Source organism: Pan paniscus, chromosome 12 (assembly GCF_029289425.2).
Source record: "Pan paniscus chromosome 12, NHGRI_mPanPan1-v2.0_pri, whole genome shotgun sequence".
Taxonomy (NCBI): domain Eukaryota; kingdom Metazoa; phylum Chordata; class Mammalia; order Primates; family Hominidae; genus Pan; species Pan paniscus.
In genome coordinates, this window is record NC_073261.2 from 71,713,810 (window position 1) to 71,735,305 (window position 21,496).

The 21,496-nt window shown below is 42.6% G+C and overlaps 1 protein-coding gene across 3 annotated transcripts in view; it reads right to left on the minus strand.

Annotated features, from left to right (window-relative positions):
• Nucleotides 1-21,496, minus strand: part of SPTBN1 (spectrin beta, non-erythrocytic 1) — a 139,556-nt gene that overhangs the window by 48,838 nt on the left and 69,222 nt on the right. For all 3 annotated transcript variants that reach the window (XM_034953145.3, XM_008956253.5, XM_057301307.1), the window contains exons 3-6: nt 8,545-8,718; nt 4,586-4,677; nt 3,196-3,276; nt 2,690-2,805 (exon numbers count right to left, since the gene is read on the minus strand). In XM_034953145.3, coding sequence (XP_034809036.1) covers nt 2,690-2,805; nt 3,196-3,276; nt 4,586-4,677; nt 8,545-8,718 — 463 coding nt within the window. The remainder of the gene's footprint in view (nt 1-2,689; nt 2,806-3,195; nt 3,277-4,585; nt 4,678-8,544; nt 8,719-21,496) is intronic.

Below are 21,496 nucleotides of genomic sequence, written 5' to 3' on the forward strand. Positions count from 1 at the left end.
TCTTTCAGAAGCACAGCTGTGAACACAGTTTCTCCTAGCTCAAAATTACTCAGTCTGAAGAATAAACTATAAGCGCTTCAGTCCTCTAGAATCTGGCTGTAACTTTCCTTCCCTTTTTTCCATCAATTTGTCAAATATTCACCAGGCTTCTTTTAAGTGTCAAGCATTGTTCTAGACATTTCTAAATTCTATAGCCTACTACCTCTCAGACACTGTATTCCTTATTCAATTTTTTGAGACAGGGTCTCACTCTGTCACCCAGGCTAGAACGCCGTGACATGATTATAGCTCACTGCAGCCTCAAACTCCTGGGCTCAAGCAATCCTCTCACCTCAGCCTCCTAAGTAGGTGAAATTGCAGATGAGAGCCACTGTACCTAGCACTGTATCTCTGAATCAAACTTGACCATTCACCATTCCCTATACACACATAATTTCCAATACGCCTTCCTTAACTTATGACTTCCCTTTGTCTGAAATGGCCTTCATGACCCCATAACTTTCTTACTATCCATCAAGGTCCATTTCAAAAGTTACCACCCAATACAACCATTTATGATCCCCACAGCTGACATTATTGTCTCCCTCCTCTATTCCCTTGGGGCTTTGTATGGACACAGAGTCCACTTTTTGCCAGGTTATGATTTTTTATGCATGTTTTGTTTGCCTTACAAAATTCAGTCCCCAAGGGCAGAAGCCTGTCCGGGCAAGCCCCTATGCCACTCCACCTACCACATTCCCGCTGTGCTGTCCTGTGCAAAGCAGGTGGTCAATAAATAGGTACTGAGAGAAGGAACAAACAACTTAAAATGGCAAGTCTTTGAAGTTCGGCAATATTGAGTAAGCACTCAACTTGGGATAGGTTGTGAAGAGAACACAAAGGACAGCTCTTAACAGATATTATCAGGCTCTTTTTCAATATACATTCATACATACACCCCCCCATTCCTATCGCCGCCCCTGACAGCCTTGTATGGAGCAAAATTGTTTCTCTTAATTTAAACAAGATAACATCAGGACACACTGCTGGCATGCTCCCTGCCCAGGGTCACTAAGGCAGCCAGTGGTGGTGAGGGCCAGAATCACAGCTACTGTTCCTTACCCCAGGGCTCCTGTGTCTGCTCAGCCCGTCAAAGTGTGCACAAAGGAGAGTGAACTGGAGGACAGCCAGAAAAAAATGCCAGTGTAGGTATCCAATTTAATCAACACAAAATGTCAACAAAACTCAAAGAAGTGAGAAGGTAAAACTTTTTATTTAACTTGTCTACAAGTAGATTTTAACTGATGTTCTTTGGAGCCCTGGACAACTAATAATCAAGATCAAACCCACAGGATAAAAGTGAAATCAGCTGCCATTTTTAGCTCCTTGTCTTGTGATCTGGGGAACATCAATCCCCCTTTTCATACTGGGCGGTGATTGAAAGATTAACTAATGAGCAAGTTATTAAAAAATGTTGTCACTGCGATAGGGAAAAAAAGGTTCTTATCAAAGCACAAAGAACTAGGGCTAAGGAAAAATTCCTTCCCATAGTAAGATAGGGGTTAAGCATGAAGATTTATCGAAGCCCAAGGAATTTTAGTTTTCTGTTTATATTGAGAAACCATTTAATGGGTTAGTACAAAGATAATTTTATCTCAGCTTCCTGTAGCCAACATATCAGTGAATCTGATGCATTGGAAAATAGCAAGAAGCCTGCCTGGCAGCCTCATGACCTTGATCTGCCTTTGGGGAGTTAAACTTCCTGTTCTATATTTAAAAGAACTTTAAACTTTCACTCACATACACACAGTTTTTTTCCTCTCTAATATTTGTTCACAGCTGACAGGATCTATATATCTCCAGCACTTCAAACAAATCCAGATATTTTAAATGCTTCTCAAAATTAGAAAAAGTTCCTATGAGAGCTCATGTTGAAATGAAACCCAGAATTAGGATTTTGTTAAGCAAGGGAACTACAACCTGGGGAACTGCTCCAAACAGGTCAGCTCCAAGTTACACAGGGACTCACAAAGAGGTATTAGTTCCGTGCAGAGAATGGGATGCAGCTGTGAGAAAGGACTATGACTGCTGCTCCTTCCACCCCTACACTCCCCTTTCCCAAAGGTGCCTTCCTCATTTAAACTCTTACTTGCTCATAAGCGAAGCACAGCCTCCTAACAAGGCCCCTGCCTGCAATCTCCACCCATCCCCATCCAACCTGCTTGCCACCTTCAGATAAATGTCAGCCAACAAGTATTCATTAAGAGCCTATGACAGGTTTTGTACTTTTCTACTTCGAGCACAGCTGCTAAGAACCTTCAATGACTCCCTGTTGCCTGTTGCCCCTATGGGGATCCCATCCACTAACAGCAGGGAATAGTGGTATTCCCTACTATTACCCTAAGCACCATTCCCATTGAATTGTTAGCCCTCAAGCATACCTTCTTCTTTCCTGGTTCTGCACCTTTGCTCATGCTAGTAGCTCTGCCCGCACACGCTCTCCTTCAGACTCTGTTTAAATCGTATTCATCTTTCAAGGCCTTTTTGAGTGTCATCCTTTCCACAAATCCTCAAAAAATTCCCATAACCAAAATTAAGCTCTTCCTTTGATAATTCCCAAATGAAACAGACTGACACAAAACAGATTTTACATTAACACCTGGATGGTACAGATGCTAAAAATCCCACCTGTAATCCCTTGAGTCCCTACCTTCGGGGTCCAACAGTTTAGTGAGGCCGAGGTGCTGTTCTGCCAGATTAAATGCATTCTGCAGGTTGTAGTGTGCGTTAGATTTCTTTAGTTTGTCAAAATCTATCAGGTCAGGCCTGTGCAGAACAACAGTGGGACACAACAAAAATCATGGCTTGAAAAGAAATATGACCAATGAAACATGACTGTTACTCCAAAAAGGTTAAAATCACCAATTAGTGGAGTAAAACTCTAAAATATACTATTATGGAATCATCAAACAATGAAACTTGATTTTTGAATAAACACTTCAAAGTTAATTAAGAAAAAAAAAGATTAAGGGTGAACCTGTTTATTTTGTTTGGAAGAATTTATATATTCTCCCATATTTTCCTCACATGGAATGCAGAAATTTCCACCATGGTGCAACAGTTAAGCCAACGGATATGGAAAAGTCACCCAAACCTGCTATGGAAGGACAGCAACCTTTTACCCCACGATTGCTAGGATGATTTGTATGGACTTACCGGTGTTTGTGTATCAGTGCATTGAAGGCCATGCCGTCCCTCCAGCTAGTGGTGAAATTGTGAATGTTGACATTGGGGTACCTGCCAAGGACAAAGCAGAAGGGAAAAGCAACACAATTACCACATGGAGGTTTATACTTTTGCCAAGTGCTTTGTTAATAAAAAGTCTGTAAGCATTGTAAAACCTAAAGCAGTGAATATCACTAAGGACAATCAAGTCAGAACAAATAACCCGTCAACTCGAGCCTGCCATAAAATAAAAATAAAACATGCATCCATGTGGCTTTTCTTGCTTGGTAATTCAGTCTCACAAAAGATGTGAACTGTGTCGTAGATTTAAAACACTACTCTTACTTAGGAAAAAGTGACGACAACCTAGACACCTCTGAGGCCTCTGCTTCCACTGGCTTTCTACTCTACCTACAAAGACACCAGGACCTGCAGTCCCTTGTCACACGTTACTTTGGGACAAGAAGTGGTGGGACTATCTGTTCATGTGACACTCAGCTTTCTTTCTTCCATACGCCACTTAATTGGATGAAGTTTGTAAAAGTACTACCTCCCTGAAAAATTTATGTGTGAAACTTACCCATAATGAATCAGCTATTCTATACCATATTGACTATTAATAACTTTATATCAGTAGCTGATTAAAGGTTCATACCTGACTTGACCCTTTTATTAGGCCATAAGCTCTTTATAGACATGATGACTTTTCAGCTAGCTCTCAGAATGGATGGAGTTCTGATTTTCATATTCTGAATTAATGTTCATTAGAGTTACATCTACACCTAAAGTAGTTCTGACAGTAAATCTAATTAACCTAAAATTGGGTCTCAGTAAGTACCTATGACCTTAAACCAATTTGCTAAGAACTCGAAGGCTTAGCATCAGTTGAGTCCTAACAACAGTAAGCAACAAAAAAGATGTGGTTCTCTAAAAACAACTTCACTGAAATTTCAATGAAAAAATAAAAGGGAAACTGACACAGATAATATTAAAAGGTTATGCTATTGTTTACTGTGCAAAGAAAGCTCCCCAAAACAGAAATTAAAGGGTGAAGAAAACCTACAACTGTATTCTTAAAATATCATGGATATGATTCCTAAGCATGCTTCCAGGGTTTTCAAATTCAAAATATAATGCTCTCTGGAGCTTCCTTAATAAAGAGAAGGAAACTGATTATGAAGACATGACAGGTCTAAAATATAAATTAGAGCTCCTTTCATTCTGAGAGCTAATTGAAAAGTCATATCAACTGCTTGCGAGTTAACAAGACTTCCCAATGGAAGCAGTGGAAAAGATACCTGTCAACACCTTCTAAGTGATGACTGCAGTGGAATTCAGTCCTGGAAGAAGCAGCCCCAATACCCTCTTCATTCACACTCACCCAGCTGTCTTCATCTGGCACCACAACAGCAATGCATCCTTGGCAGATTTCTTCTCTTTGTTGTCTTCAGTTTCCACACTGATATCCTGGATCTAAGATTTACAAAGAAATATTAGACAAATAGATGGGTCAGCTGCCTAAAAGAACCACTGAAGAACAGGTCTGCATATACATAAAGAATAAACTGTAGATCAAAGCCTTGCCCTGCAGACGATCTACCCTGTCAATGAAAACTGCTTCCTGAAGTCTGGGCTCACTTCAGAAACACAACGAAAACTACATTTTCTATGTCACACAGACAGAAGGCTGACGGGACTTCCCAGCACCTATCAGAGGTCATTTTTACCCCTGAGACAACCCATCTTTCCAGTGAGAATCTAGCACAGGGGTTCATACAGTGCATCTGGAATCTCACCAGACCCCCAGAAAAATACTGAGTTCGGTTTTTTTGTAAGTAAACATTTTTCACACCAGGTGCAACCTTCATTGATGAGGGCACTGTGTGCACCATTTCCAAACTATTAGAGCAAGTGTGGGCTTAAACGCTGTGCTTCCATGGTGTGCCTTCATAAGCCGCTCAGAGGCAGCATATCTGCAACATTATACACAAAGCCTGGTCGGCTGGCACCAAAGTCAGACTGCCTGGATGTGAATCCAGGCTCCATCACCTACCATGTACCCTTGGGCAGGTTCCCCAGCTTCCCCATCTGAGGAATGGAAATAATGACAGTGGCTAATCTCACAGCACTGTTATGCACTTAAATGATATAATAAAGTGCAGAGCTTGTAATAAGGGTCCGTGAATGTTAGTTTTTAGATTAGGCGCCAACTGCCAGCTACGTAATTTTAGACAAATGCTCCAAATACACTTTTGTCTATTATATGAAAGTTTCCTCTTGTAGAGTAAAATGTGGAATGGAGTCAGGAGTGGATGGTGCTGGCCAGGAGTCCATCCATTGCCTCCAGCTGTAGCCATTTTAAGCTTCGCCGCTCTGTCATGCTCCCCACTACCTTCACTCCATTCAATCTACAAACACTTCCCAGAATTCTTTTTGAAAAAGAGAGAAAATGAAGACAAAATATATAAATACAGGATTAAAAAGTTAGAAACTTTCAACTAGGAAAAACACCTGGGAATTGAAACAACTACATTAAAAAAAATTCTCTATTTTTAATTGTGTTAAGAAGGTGAAGCCTGAGTCTGTATAAACCCCAGTCTCTAATATTAGGATCATTAGCTCAAGTGCAGAAAGAGAATGTGGAAGAACAACCCTCACTCAAGGAGTGAGAGACAGGCTCACCAGGAAAGTCAGGCTGCAACTTTACACACATTAACCCATTGGCTTTCTTATACTTCTGTGTGAAGGGTATCTGTTTCCAGATTTGCCCATATGGAAACAAAGCCTACCCTTCTGAAATGAAGACAGCTCCCTATTTAAACTAGGCAAACTTAGAGACTTCCACTCCAGTTTCTCATCATCTTTTACTTTTTTTTTTTGAGACAGTCTCTGTCACCCAGGCTGGAGTGCGGTGGTGTGATCTCGGCTCACTGCAATCTCCGCCTCCCATATTCAAGCGATTCTCCTGCCTCAGCTTCTCAAGTAACTGGGATCATAGGTGCCTGCCACCACACCTGGCTAATTTTTGTATTTTTAGTAGAGGCAGGGTATCGTCATGTTGGCCAGGTTGGTCCCGAACTCCTGATCTGAAGTGATCCACCCACCTTGGCCTCCCAAAGTGCTGGGATTACAGGCACGAGCCACCGCACCTGGCCCTTACACTCTCTTTTAAAGGGGCAGCATCATAAAATCTGTGTCATCATCAGTATTTAATGGACACCTCTATGCACATATAGGGTAGGCCATATCCTGGTAGCAATGAGAGCACACGCACGCACACACACACATACACACACACTGGGAACTTGTAAAACCGTATATTCAGGAGCTGGGGGAAGGAGAGACCGTTGTAGATACACAGGGAAGCTTGACCCTATGTATCTACAAGGATATGTGGAGTATCCTTATAGATATGCTGGATATCTACAGCTGGGCCTTGGCTGATTCATAATCATATTACTTTTGTAGAATAGGTAATGTTTTAATAAAGCTGCTGGAGAAGGCTGAGTCATGTCAGACAACAACACTGCAGGCCACGCGGTAACATCAGCAGCCTATGCCTCTCACCTCAACAGAAAGGGAGAAAATACACATTAGCATTTATAAGTTGAATTATAGGAATATGCAAACTGGCAGGAAGCGAATTAGTCAATGACTCAAAGCAATTCACGCTGAGAATCCTGAAAAGGGCTGTGTGTGCCAGCTCCCTGACCTGGGTGCTGACCCGCTGTCAAGATAGCCCACAGTCAGGATGGCCTTCCACGCTCTGATTACTGCAGGCCAAAGGTAACAGAAATACAACATTTTACTCCATAAAACTGGGGTGAAGCTAGAGGAGTGTACTGCTAATAATTTCACCTCTGTTGCCATAAGACACAAGAGCAGTAATTAGTGGATTCAATGGCTACTCCATTTTCAAATCATTCAGGAACTAAATAACAGAAATGTAAGAGTTCTATCTGGGGAAAAATGTCCTTGATTGCTGTAATTAACTCCTTTAATGATGTTGTACCATCTTCAACAGTGGTTCTCTCTTCAGACCTACTTAATCAGAATTACTAGGGCTGGGCCCTGGGAACCTGAATTATTAAAAGGGTTTCCCAAAGGCATCAGATGATCAGCCAGCTTGGGAACCAGCCAGGCAGGAAGCTATTTCTTCCTGTAACTCATTCTAGTCCCCTACCCCTTCTTCCCACATATATAATCACGACACTACCTGAAGCCCAGTCGTAGGGCAAGTGAGAAGGAAAAGGGATTGTTCACAGGCTGATTTCAGAGTTTCAATAAGAAAACAAAGCAAGTTATAATTTGATTTTTCGTTTTTCCTTTTTGTGTGAGGTTTTTGTTTACCCAGAAAAATCAAACAGATCTTTATTAAAGGGGCAGAACAGGAATGAATGGCAAGAGAACACAGTCACTGAGGAGACAGGACTGTTAGAATATTTGTTCGCAGAGAAACCTGACACTATGGTACAAAGTTGTTCCTGCCTTTCCAATTTTAATTGGAACGCATGAGTACGAAGCATGCGCCTGGAGAAAGAACCAATAATCAGGCTCGTGGTGGTGCACAGTCCCAAAAGGCTGAGTGCTCTCTCTTAAGGGGTCAGAGGCACCCACTATAGCCCTGGCTGGCTGTGTCATCAGAGGCAAGGTTTCAAATTTCTGTGGGTCCCCGATTTCTTCATACAGTGAAAGAAGTGGACAAAATGACCTTGAGAGTACCTTCCAGCTTAAAATACTTCTATACTCAGAGCCTTCCTCCTCAAGTATAACAAAACCCATAAAGCATCATCAATTCAAAGAAACACAAGAGTTTTGTACTTTCCTCCTGCAAACTGCTTCCTCACATCCAAAGAGAATGAGAAGGTGAAAATGGAGCCCACACACATGCCATAACCCTCAACAGCTTTGCCAAAAAATGTTCTGTAACACATGTCATAGTTGAGTGAAGTTGAGGCAGTCTAAGCTAATAACCTAGCATTGGCCACGTCCTTATACCTTTGCTCCTGAGAGCCAAGCAGCAGAGACCAGATGTTTAGAGCAGGTGCCAGCAAAGTGGTGGGCTGGGATGCAGCCTAGAAGCCCCTGGGCCGCTGAGATGTGTCTGACAGGAAAGCTAAGATTACCAGGGCTAGTACAATTGCAGGAGGATGTAGTAGCTTCCACGTGCCTACGAGGCAGCATTCAATTCTGAGGGCTGGATATGACACACATGACTCTGAGACATGCTTTCAACCTGGTCTTCCCGATCCCTCTGATACAGGGAGGCCAGCTCTGTAACAATGCTCATACCTGAGAGGTCGGCCTAAGTTCTGAGCAACCCTGGGCAGAGACCCTTACCTGGAAGCGCAGGATGATGGTCCAGATGAGGCCAAGGGTCAGCCGGTGGTTTCCATCCACAATGTCATGGGACCCCATGTTCTCAAGATGGACTCTCTGCTCCTTCAGGAACTGAAGGGCCTTGTCCACATTCTCTAAGCAGTGGATGCGCATTCGTCCCTTGGTGGGTTTAGGCTAGAAACAGGAGAGCAGAGGCGGAGACACATCACCCAACAGAGTAGAGATGAACCCCGAGTTACTGCCTAGTCACATGTGCCCATTCATGCAATGCTCTCCCGCTCAGAGCAGAACATTAACAAACACATGTACTCATTAAGTCCAAGGACGGTATTTACCTAACGGCCACAGGAAAAAAGTTTACTTAAGGGGATGATAACTGATTCCTCTTTAGAGAATAATTGTGGAGCTATATAGTTTACAAATGAGCATTTGTTTAAGTTCAGGGAAGAGAGAATCCAATTTTCATGGAGAATTTCAGCGCTACTGCTGCCATCCATACAATTTTTTTTTTTGCAGGTGCATGACAAAACACCTGTGAGGATTTTCTGATTACTTGGAAAGTAAAATTAGGTTTGCCACCTGCTGGCAACCCTTAAGGTTGGCTCAAAATGAAAACAGGGAACACAACCATCAAATCAGAAGAATTTCCAAGTGGTAGTTGTGTGTGGAGGGATGGGGTGAAGGTTAAGTAAAGAAGTATAACTTACTGAAAAGAAGGGGAAAAGGGAAAAAAATGAGTGTAGTGCAATTTAAATACCCCAAATGTTTCTTCCCTCTACCCAGTTTTATCAAAACGTAAAAGAGGCCCTTGGAAGGTGAACATTTTAAATAAAACAAACAAACAAAAAATACATATAGAGAGAGTAGATAATGCATATGTGTATATATACATCTACTATAAAATATACTATTACAAAAGTATATATACATCTCCTGTAAAAGCACACACACATCTACTATAAAAATATAGTAAATATACACAGTTGACCTTTAGTTGGGCCTGAACTATTCAAATGCACTTATGCATGGATATTTTTCAATAAATAAACTGGAAAACTTTTGAGAGATTGGTGACAATTTGAAAAGATTCAGATGAATGGCCTAGCCTAGAAATACCAGAAAAATTAAGAAAAAGGTATGTCATGAATGCATAAAATATATATAGATGTTAGTCTATTTTATAATTTACTACCGCAAAATATATACAAATCTGTCATAAAATTAAAAATTATCAAAACTCATACACACAAACACAGATTGTAACGGCACCATTTGAGCAGTATTAAATCTTGGTATGTACTGTACTACTATAGTAATTTCAGAGCCATCTCTAACTCCTACTGTGATGAGCTCAAGTATTGTTGAGTGCCTACTTAAAATGCCTATGATGCTAATCATCTCCACGTGGTCTCTCTAGTAAATTGGGTATCACAGTAAAAAGCCATCTCTCACAGTTCTTGTGTATTTTTCACAGTGTCTAGTGCAATACTGTAAACCTTGACTAATATCATGAGACCCAAAGTGCCACTAGTGATGCTGGAAGTACTCCCAAGAAGCAGAGAGAAGTCATGACATTACAAGAAAAGGATGAACTGCTTGCCATGTATTGTAGATTGAGGTCTACAGTTGTGGTGGCCCACCATTTGAAGACTAAAAAAAGAAAAGGAAATTTGTGAAGCCATCCCTGAAGCTACACCAGCAGATGCAAAGACCTTGCACTTTTTTGTGAAATATCTTTTTATCTCATATTGAAAATGCAGCGTTTGGCTGGGTGCAGCAGCTCATGCCCGTAATCCCAGCACTTTGGGAGGCTGAGGCGGGCAGACTGCTTCTGCCCAGGAGTTTGAGACCAGCCTGGACAACATGGCAAAAACCCATCTCTACAAAATAAATAAATAAATAATGAATTAATTAAAAATGCATCTTTTATGTGAGTGCAGGATTGCCATAAAAGAGGCATACCTAAGGACTAATATGATTTGAGAAAAAGTGAAGTCATCATATGACAATTTAAAGGCATAGGAAGGTGAAGGATCTAAGGCTGGAGTATGTAACACCAGCAAAGGATGGCATGACTATTAATTTTTAATTGGGTAGCCCTCAGAACCAGGAAAGGTTCACAGAGCTCCCAGTCTGATAATTTCGGAAAGAGGTTTGGCTTAAAAAATGTCAAGGAATTGGGAGAAGCAGCTTTTGCTGACCAAGAGGCAGCAGATGAGTTCCCATGCACCATTAAGAAAATCAATGAAGGAAAAGTGTATCTTGCCTCAACAAGTTTTTAATGCAGATGAAAGTGCCCTGTTCACAAAAGCCCAGTAAGAGAAAGAGAGGTGAGCACCAGGACTTAAGGCATAAAGGGATAGGCTAACTCTACTGTTCTGTGCAAATGCAGCTGGGTTTATAATCAGGACTGCCCTTATTCATAAAGCTGCTAACCTTTGAGCCTTGAAGGGAAAAAATAAATACCAGCTGCCAGTCTTCTGGTTGTACAAAAAGAAGGCCTGGACAATGACAACCGGTTTTCTGAATTGGTTCTACTGATGTTTTGGTTCCTGAAGTCTCAAAGTACCTTGCCAGTAAGAGGCTGCCTTTTAAAGTTCTTTTGGTATTGGACAATGCCCCCACCCAGAACCCCATGAGTTCAACACTGAAGGTACTGACATGGTCTACTGGCCCCTAAACACAACATCCCTAATTCAGCTTCTAGATCAAGGGGTCATAAGGACTTGTAAGGCTCATTACTACACAAAACTCTATGGAAAGATTTGTTGATGCTATGGAATAGAATCCCCAAAAGAGAGAACATCATGAAAATCTGGGAGGACTACACCACTGAAGATGCCATCATTGTTACAGAAAAAGCTGTGAAAGCCATCGAGCCTAAAACAATACATTCCTGCTGAAGAAAATGATGTCCAGATGTTACACAGGACTTCACAGAATTTATGACAGAGCCAATGAAGGAAATTACGAAAGAGGTTGTGGATATGGCAAAAAGGTAGAGGGGTGAAGGTTTTCATGATACGGATCTTGGAGAAATTCAAGAGCTATCAGACACCACATCAGAAGAATTAACGGAAGACGACTTGATGAAAATGAGTGTCTCCAAAAAGATGACAAATGATGAGGAAGAGGATGTAAAAGCAGTACCAGAAAACAAACTGAATTTGTTCCAAGGGTTCCAATTATTCAAGACTGCTTGTGTTATTTCCATAAAGTTACACCAAGTGTCCCTGCCTCTTCTGCCTCCCCTTCTACCTCCTCCACTTCTACTACACCAAGATGGCAAGACCAATCCCCCCACCTTCCTCCTCAGCCTACTCAACGTGAAGACAAGGATGAAGACATTTATGATGATCCACTTCCACTTAATGAATCTGCAAATATATTTTCTCTTCCTTTTCTAACATTTTCTTTTCCCTAGCTTACTTTAAGACTACAGTAATGTAATACACATAACATGCAAAATATGTTAATTGACTGTTTATATTATTGATAAGACAACAGTAGGCTCTTAAAAGTTTTGGGGGAATCAAATGCATAGGAAGATTTTCAGTGGCATGGGGTTGGTGCCCCTAAACCCCCTGCTTTGTTCAAGGATCCACTGTGTGTGTGTGCGCGCACGAGTGCGCGCACGCACACACACGCACACAAAATGGGTTTCTATTATCTGTTGTACCAACACCAAGCTCATGCCCTCGCCCATCTGGCTCCATCCTTCTCTCCTTCCTATTTCCCATCACTCCCCCTCTAGTAGAGGCTGCACCTGGAGCTGATGTCACCATCTCATAAAGATGCCAGGAGGATGCACAAATCCACATGTAGAAGAACGCACTCAGCCTGTGACCCATCATCTTGACTTCCCAATCTCTTCACCTCATCACACCTACCTACCTTCCAAGGCTCAGGCCAAGGCCCATCTTTCCTTCCCGGAGACATTCCCATTTCCAATCATTCTGGTTCTCACAGCTCTTCTTTTCCTCACAACTCTACAACTAACAGGCTGGACCACAGAGCCCAGGAACTCATCATTATAATTTTGCTGTTGTTTCATTTATTGCTCTTATTACTTCCAACTAGACTGTTCGCTTCCTAAGAGCAAGGATGAGGCTTCATACTTCTATATTCTCAGGGGTTTTTGGTCCAGTTCTGAGCACAGAGTTATGTGCAGAGTGAACTGAATGCCAGCAGACAGACTGGGCTTGGTGTGTGCTGAGCGGACCTCACAGGGGAAAGGGGGCCAGGCTGCAGCAACCCAGGTACACGCAATTAAGGGCAGCAGCCAGCCCTACCTTAGTATCTTGTCCATTCCCTGCTCTTCCCCTGGGTAGTTAAGATCCTCAGCTATGTGCTGTACGGAAAACGTCTGAAAGGAAGGTTACTTGGGTAACAAGCGGCCATTTTAAGTCTGTCCAGTCTCAGATTATTATTTCTTACTTTCTTTTCTCCTATAAAAAAGGACAAGTAAAAACAGAAGAATGTGGTTGACCTTGAGGAAATAAGATTATGTGCAGAGGCCTACCACAAGCAGAAAAATTTTATTTTCAAATATATTTGTCCCTTGGTATCCACAGGGGATTGATTCCAGGACCCCCAAGGATACCAAAATCCATAAATGCTCAAGTCGCTTATATAAAACGGCACAGTATTTGATATAACCTATGCACATCCTCCCATATACTTTAAAAATTAATTAATTTTTTTTTTTTTGAGACAGAGTCTCGCTCTGTCGCCCAGGCTGGAGTGCAATGGCACGATCTCGGCTCACCGCAATCTCTGCCTCCTGGGTCCAAGAGATTCTCCGGCCTCAGCCTCCCAAGTAGCGGGGTTATAGGCACCAGTCACCACGCCTGGCTAATTTTTGTATTTTTAGTAGAGATGGCGTTTCACCATGTTGGCCAAGCTGGTCTTGAACTCCTGATCTCAAATGATCCATCCACCTTGGCCTCCCAAAGTGCTGGGATTACAGGCGTGAGCCAGCCCCCCGGCCTCCCATATATTTTAAATCATGGCTATATTATTTGTAACTAATACAATGTAAATGGTATGTAAATAGTTGTTATACTGTATTTTTAAAAAATTGTATCATTGTTTATTTCTGTATTGTTGTTTTTCATTGTTCTTCCCCTTGAATATTTTCTACCTGCAGTCAGTTAAATCTGCAGATGCACAACCCGACCATAATAGCAATGGAAAAAGAAATGTCTTTAAACATTAAGCTTTTCACTTTAATGTGATATCCTCCTTACCCCAAAAAAACAAAGAGGTGGATTTTGCCTTCAGAAACTTAAAAATGATTTTAATTCGGTTATGTGGGAAATGCTAGAATTTGCTATTTGTGCAATGCCAGGTTGCATCAAAATCAAGCAATCTAATGAGGTAGGAAAAAATAGATATAAAATACGGGTGGGCTTAATCTAAAATTCTGTAACTCTGATTCCGCAAGTGCTGTTTGAGGTAACACTGGTGCTCTCTCTTTCCACGGTACACCCGTCAGCCTCCTAAAGCTGGCCCAGACACCATTACGCTCCTATCCGAGAAAGGGATGCCTGTGTAATCGGTGCCGCCCTAGAAGAGGTGGGTGGAGCAGCTCTCCCCGCCAGCAGTCACAGAACTGCATATGGCTCTCACGTGTGCTCTTTAAGTTTTTCCTTTTGTCTCCTGGATCAGCTATCATTTCTCACGCTGAAACATGACTATTCACAGCAGCCCCTTTTCTTCTCACATCCAGGTGGTTTCTGGATTGAACGAAGCTCCTGGTTCAAAACTGTTCAAATTTGAGGGATGGGGATTAACTGCCTTTAAGAAAGGTGCAGGGGCTTCTGACATTTTTGCTGTTCAGGGGCCTTTTCTTCTCATTTCTTGTCAGTTCGTGCACCTGAGCAGTCAGATAGTGAGTGGTCCACCTACATGTGCTGTTTCCATCACAAACAAAGTGTCTTCATGATGGGAACTGCAGATCAAGGGGGACAGAAACTTCTAACTGCAGCAGCCATTCTCATAAGTCTCCCTCCAAGAGGGCGGAGGCGACAGTGTGGATGGAATTATGAGAAGTTAAGGAAGAGAATAATGAATAGATGGGGACTGTCGGTACCTTCCCAGGCTCCAACCAGCAGGACATAACCAATGTTCTTTCAGACTTTATCCTGAAAGCTTGAGCTCAAATAATCACTTGTCTGACTTACATTCAAATGAATGCAGTAGAAAAAGTGGTCCTCTCAGAATCTCCTCCCCACAAACAGGAAACATGTATGAGACATTCCACAACTCTATTCTCTCTCTATAAATCTCAATGGAATGTGTGTGTGCTTCCACATGAACATGGGGTCCAGGGTGTGGGAGGGGGAGGGTGGTGATGGGGCCCAAACACATTCACGCAGCTTGAAGAAGTTCAATGCCATATCACAGGGACCCCATGCTGATGGCGACTGGCTGTGCCAGATGAACTAAGGGATGGTTCATTCCAGACCTGGATGCAACTCAAAAACCAGCAAGCCATAGAATAACAAGAATAAACAAGATACAGCAAGGTGAGATGACCTCCTGGTGGTACGATACGAGAGGAGTGGGAATTGAGACTAAAACTCAAGTACACCACACACTCCCACAACGTGTGTTCTATCTGCTTCAGAGTAGGCTTCTCACATGTTTTAAGGCACAATACCTGGGCAAGTTTAGGAAGCAGTAATTACAAGAAATTAATTTCAAGAGGTGATCATGATCTCACAGAGGTATCCATAGAAACATGTTGGTCATACAAACTTCAAAGTTCCCAAGATCTAAAAATTCTTAGCTGCCATTTATTGAGCAACTACTGTGTGTTCACCTCTCCCTGCTAGGTGGTTGACAACTGTGATCACATCTAATCCTCACAGTAACCCTGCATTATAATAATTACTATTCCTGTCATTTTATACATGAAGACACAGTGGCTCAGAGAGATGAAGCAATCTACCAGCTAGTTAGGATGTGGTGAACCAGGACTTAAAGCTCGTCCTCTTTACAGTACAGGAAAAACCCAGAATACAGGGAAGAGGGGTACATGCTTCCATGTGAAAGGAAGTGAGGGACTCAGTTCCCATCTGGTGGCTGGTTTTCATTTTTTTAAAGAGCTATTTTTATATTGCCAAACTTCATCTTCTCAAAAGGAAGAAGAGGTAACAATAGAGAATTAAACACAATGGAGCAGAGGGAGGGGGCGCCTCTCAGCAGTAAACACTTTCTGAAGCCTGCCCCAAGAGCGGCTAATTTTGCAAAGGAAAGAAGCGTCCTCTGTCTTGCCTCCATTATTGGCCATCGGATTCCCTAGTGTGGCATGCTTCCGTCCCCACAGCAACATGTGCACTTCTGTGTCACTTCTGACAGGAAAGTCTGAAACGCCCTTAACGTGGGGCCAAGGGTCGATACCAGACTCCTGTGACTATCGGGGCTCTGCAGGCAGAGAGCAGTTCCTCTGAGGAAATGCCTATTTTTACTGATCCTCCTTTAAATCATTTTAAGAAGCTTCCCTTCCCCTCACACTACAGTCCGTGGATTCCTGTGTTTTTTTCACAGGCACTTTTTCTGTTTCCCCCTCCCAAGGTCCCGTCTAGTCCCAAACCTTTACCAGCCATATCTCCATCCCAGGCCCATCTTCTTTCTCGCTCTAAAACAGGAGAGGAAACTTAAGGGGCTACATAAACATCTCTAGGATCTGAAAACATAATTCTAATTGCTTATTGGAGTCCAGTCCAGGCCCTGCCTAAGAAGCAGTATGGCCTTGGGCAATTCCTTCGCATGGACCAAAAACCCTTAGAGAGGAAGGAGGGGGCTGGGTGATCCCTCCTGGGGCACTGGCTCTGTCCCACCTGCCTGCCCAGCCTTGAGTTTGGGTCATTTACACTCTGCAAGGCATCAGGATTTGCAGAACTATGGAGTAATTACAACCGCAAAGGTTTTGTCACTCCAGAGATGGAGAGGAAAAGAAAGAAAGAAAGGAAAGAAAGAAAGAAAGAAAGAAAGAAAGAAAGAAAGAAAGAAAGAAAGAAAGAAAGAAAGAAAGAAAGAAAGAAAGAAAGAAAGAAAGAAAGAAAGAAAGAAAGAAAGAAAGAAAGAAAGAAAGAAAGAAAGAAAGAAAGAAAGAAAGAAAGAAAGAAAGAAAGAAAGAAAGAAAGAAAGAAAGAAAGAAAGAAAGAAAGAAAGAAAGAAAGAAAGAAAGAAAGAAAGAAAGAAAGAAAGAAAGAAAGAAAGAAAGAAAGAAAGAAAGAAAGAAAGAAAGAAAGAAAGAAAGAAAGAAAGAAAGAAAGAAAGAAAGAAAGAAAGAAAGAAAGAAAGAAAGAAAGAAAGAAAGAAGCTTCTGGGAGCTAATTTGGCCTCTTTTTTTAATAGGAGAGGAAGATATAAGGGAAGGTTTCTGGCAGGGTGTTTTGGGAGGTCTCTGGGGTGCTGCGATGCCCTGTTCCACCCTGTACTCCCCGCCCCTTCTTTCTCTATAACTGTCCAAAGAAACCCTGCAGCTACCTGGAGTGACAACTATCAAGGGTTGTGGTGCTGGGCAGAGCACAGCCCCGGGCATTGAGAGAGGCCAATGAGGCCTAGATCTGCCATAACCCAGCTGGGTGGCCTTGCTGGTCACTTATTTTCCCTGACTTACCATATCTACCAAGTGAGGGGATTTAACTTGGTGGTCACTGAAGTCACTTACAGCTGTATGATAACAATCTACAGGGTGTTGCAGGACAGCGGACTCACTAGCACCAAAGCTGAAGTCTACAGTGTCTGTCAATCTCTTGTTCAGGTGAAGAGGAAATACAGAAGACACTGATCTCAGCAAATCAGTGTGACAGGCGCTTGCTTATGTTTTTTTCTTTTAATTAAACATAGATTTTTGCTATACACATTCACAAACAAAGGCCTCTACGGAATACATAGGGTAGGATGGGAAGCACTAATTCCAAAATTTCTTCTAATATGCTACAAAGCCAAACTCACTTCACACTAGTCCCCAAACTCCTCCCAACACATGAAACTTTGAGCTTTCAGAGGAGTATTAGTTATTTTGGCCCAATTAGAATTAATCGGGGAACACCACACTGTGTCCCATGACTTCCTGCCTGTCTTGTTCCCAGCTGGGACCCACTCCTAAGGGCTCCGTGGGAAAGGAGGCGCTGAAGAGTCAGCAGGGTGGGCTGCAGTCCACACCATATCGCCTACTAGCAGCACTGGCCTTGGCAAGTCACTGGTAACTGTTTTCTGTAAAGCAGACGTTGCCCACTTCATTAGACTGTAAGAACTGAATGAGAAAAGAGTAGGAGAGTACTCTGTAAACACAAGTGATAGGGAAGTTACCATCACCACTCCTTTCAAAAAAACCCCTCCAGTTTGGCTGGGAAACTTGCCCTGCGTCAGTTCCTGATGCCTGCTACCTCCAAATGCTCTCTTCACTTAGTCCAAACTATGAGCTTTCACACTCTGGCTGCCCGGCCTGTGAAGCTCTTCTCCTGGACCCAGCTGGAACCCTACCCACACCCTACCCCCCTACTAAGGTTTCTTGACATCCTGTCCAGAGGGCTCATCTCCCCTTCTGAACTCTAGGGCTCTGGGGCCATTCATCTGGCACTTTATCATGTGGCACTTAGGACTCTTAGTTCACTTTTCAAGTTTGTGTGATTAGACCCACATTTAATGTAGGAGTTCTGTGGCTGGTTGTTTAAAACAAAAGTAAATTCTCCCATACAAATGACGTTTTTAAAAAACCCCAGCGAGGTTCCATGGCCAGTCCACAAACACTATTTCAATAAACAATATGTACCAGTATGGTTCTCTTAAACAAAGGCTTTACGAAAAAACTCAGAGCAGTTCAACGTGGGATTTAAGGCTTAACAAATCTCATGTTAAATCTATCTTCTCCACCTAGCTCAGCCTGCTTTGAAATTAATGGTGGCAACACACACAAACACACACACACGCACGCACACACACACTCTTTTCTGTTGCTTTCTCAGAGAATGACTGACGGAGTAAGAAGACAGAATACAGAACATCAGGAAACAACAGGGAAGCAAAAACCAGTGATAACTGACTTGGTGGGGTTTGGGAGAGGGCAGAGGTGTTTGGAAAACCTCACTCTATCTCGGTCAGAGGCGAGGGCTTAGTCTGGCCAGGAGCAAGGCAAAAAACTGGCCACCATAGTGAGAACCATTCTTCACTGCAGACGCCCATGAAGGGAGATGGCAGGCAATGGCGAGCGTCTAAAGTGGATTATGAGCTGTGGGCAGAACATTACCACTGAAGTGCAGGCCTATCGTATGCCAGGGGCTCCTCTCTCTCCACATGTCAACGCTGCTGCAGGGCAAACCATCACCCCTCAAGCCTCATTCTAGTCTGGTCCTGAGATCTAGGTCTAATTACTAAGTGGCCAGCACAGGTTCTGTGCTCACACTTTTATCTGCCAATCCAATGTTAAAGTAAAGGGTGGGTCTGTATTTCTAAGGGATTTTTCAAGTGAGACCTTTATGGAGAGTTATAGACTATAGTGAATTCAGAATAAGAAATGAGAAAAGAATAGTTTTATTTCTAATCAATCTAATCCTGACTAGCAGAAGCTTCCTGGCCCAGCCCTCAGCCTTCTCACTGCTCTATGAGCTGATACACCTGAGACCGAGAGGGAGCAGACACTTCTGGACACAGATCATAACCAGGCCAGGACCAGAGATCTCTGCCTTGTGATGTTGCTGAGTAGTTCAAAATCAAGTTCCCAAATGCCTACATGATACTTGCTCATATTTAACTCAAATATTATTGAGCCAAAATCCAGGGTGGGGTGAGGGTGGAATTGTCTGGGTCATTAATGTTTCTTTGAACTTTACTCAGAAAACACACATGCACACATTCACAAATTTCCTCCTCTGTAAAGGAAGTGGCTCTAAGAATCTATTAATTAAGTAAATTGAATCACCTAGTCCCTCAAACATTTATCTGCTAGCTATTGCCAAGCTGGTGGTTAAGTGCTGGGGCTAAAATGCTGGCTGACAAAGACTGGGCTCCAGATAGAGTGCAAACATTTATGTTACCCAGGGTTTTGGACCACTGGTGCAGAAAGCCCAGCTAATGTTATCTGATGACACACTTAGCTGGGACATTCATTTACCCAGGCCTGGAAGCTCTAACCACCTCATTAGTTCTGGAATCTGAATATGCAAGGAACCTTTGGGGCAAGCTCTCATGGAGGTCTTCTGCAGGGAGGATCTTTAACTTGAGGCCCTGGCAACCTCCACGGCCAAAGGCAGTGTGTGGTGTGTTTCCTTTCCAGGAAGTTCCATGAACCAAACAGACTACGAGGCCAAAGGGACTTAAAATCTCCAGCCCAGATGAACAAGAGCTTTAAGAGCACTCTATCTATGGTATCTTTATTTTTGGAATAATAAAATTAGACTGGCCAACCTATATAATCCAAGATGGCTGTGAAGAATGGGTAATACAAATGAAGGCACTAGGGGCTTTACAAAGTTCTGTAAAACTACTGATATCGACTGCCTAAGAGGTTGGAGATGGTAGCCACTGTACCATCTTCTTCATCCTTACTCTCCTAGGTCTCTGGGTTGCCACAAAAAAACTTACTGCTAACAAATAAGGAGAGGAGTGGGAGATATTCACACACATCTAAGAATTATGCTTTACTGGTTTTTCTCCCTACTTATATTTTCCTTGCCCTGTTCAGAATAAACGGCAATGGGCCTGATCCCATTTATTATGTGGACATTATCAAGGACACAATCTTCTTGGTATAAAATAATTATGGGTCTTTAAAGGCGAACAATTTACTCCCTACAGCCTAGAAGATTGGACCCTATTGGAACAAAAATAAATTTTAAAAAAAAACCACAAAAATAAATGTTCAGACTAATTCCTATCCATGTGACCTTTAATGATTTTTTTAAGCTACTTTCAAAACACCATTCCCCCACTCCACACACACACACACAAAATCAATAAATAATCATACTAGGTTAAACACTAAGAAACAAAAAAGGTTGAGAGGTAGACAAAGGAAGTCTGGTTATAAAAATTATACTTAAAGCTGCATATCACAATAATTCTAGTCTAGGCTCTCAAACAAGACTCACTTTGGAAAATCAAATCAAAATGCAATAAATGGCCTGTTCAAACTCCCCATGTGGGTCCACTCCCTCACCCCCGACCACAAATCAACTGCCTTCTTATAGCCATCATGGTTTTGAGCAAGGGTCTCCTTTATTTGTCTAGTTTGTCTAGTGTGACCGACAAACCCTCACAGAAAATGAGGCCACAAGACCTACATGCTCAGGAACAAAGGGCATGGATGAAACTCACTACAGAGAAGACAGGGCTTCACTATCTTCTGGAGAGCCCTGTTCTTGAACTGAAGGGCAGGGAAGAGAATACTTTTCTGGCTCCATTTTAACCCAGACTCAAAGAGGCAGTCTGTCTCTGAGCTGATAACAAATAGGACAAGGGACAACCTTAGACCCTTGCCTGCGGTCAGAGGTGTGGGGCAGGTCTGCACACAGGCCCACTGCGGCTGGCAAGCTACAGGGTGGAGATCAAGTTAAAAATAAGGCTTTCTGGCAGCCCTGCCAACTGCCAGCATCATATTTTCCTGGTGATGTCAGTACAGATGTGGTCTCCATCCTGGGCGTTGGCTTCTGGCTCGGCCCCACCTCCACCTATGGCACTACATGTGCTCTGGGAGAATACAGCAACCATTTTCAAACCAAGGCGAGACAAAACCTGTTGGATCAGTCACAGTGACTGCTTTAAGCTTCTTTGGTATAAGGTGCATAAACAAGAGTCACATCAGAGAGGGCCGCAGCAGCTCTGGGAAACAGATTGGGGATAACAATTTTCATTGCAGGCTGACAACTTTCCTGCCTGAAAAGGCAGGGTGAATTCATCAGAAGCTCCTTTCCCAAGGAGATGACAAAACACCAGCTTC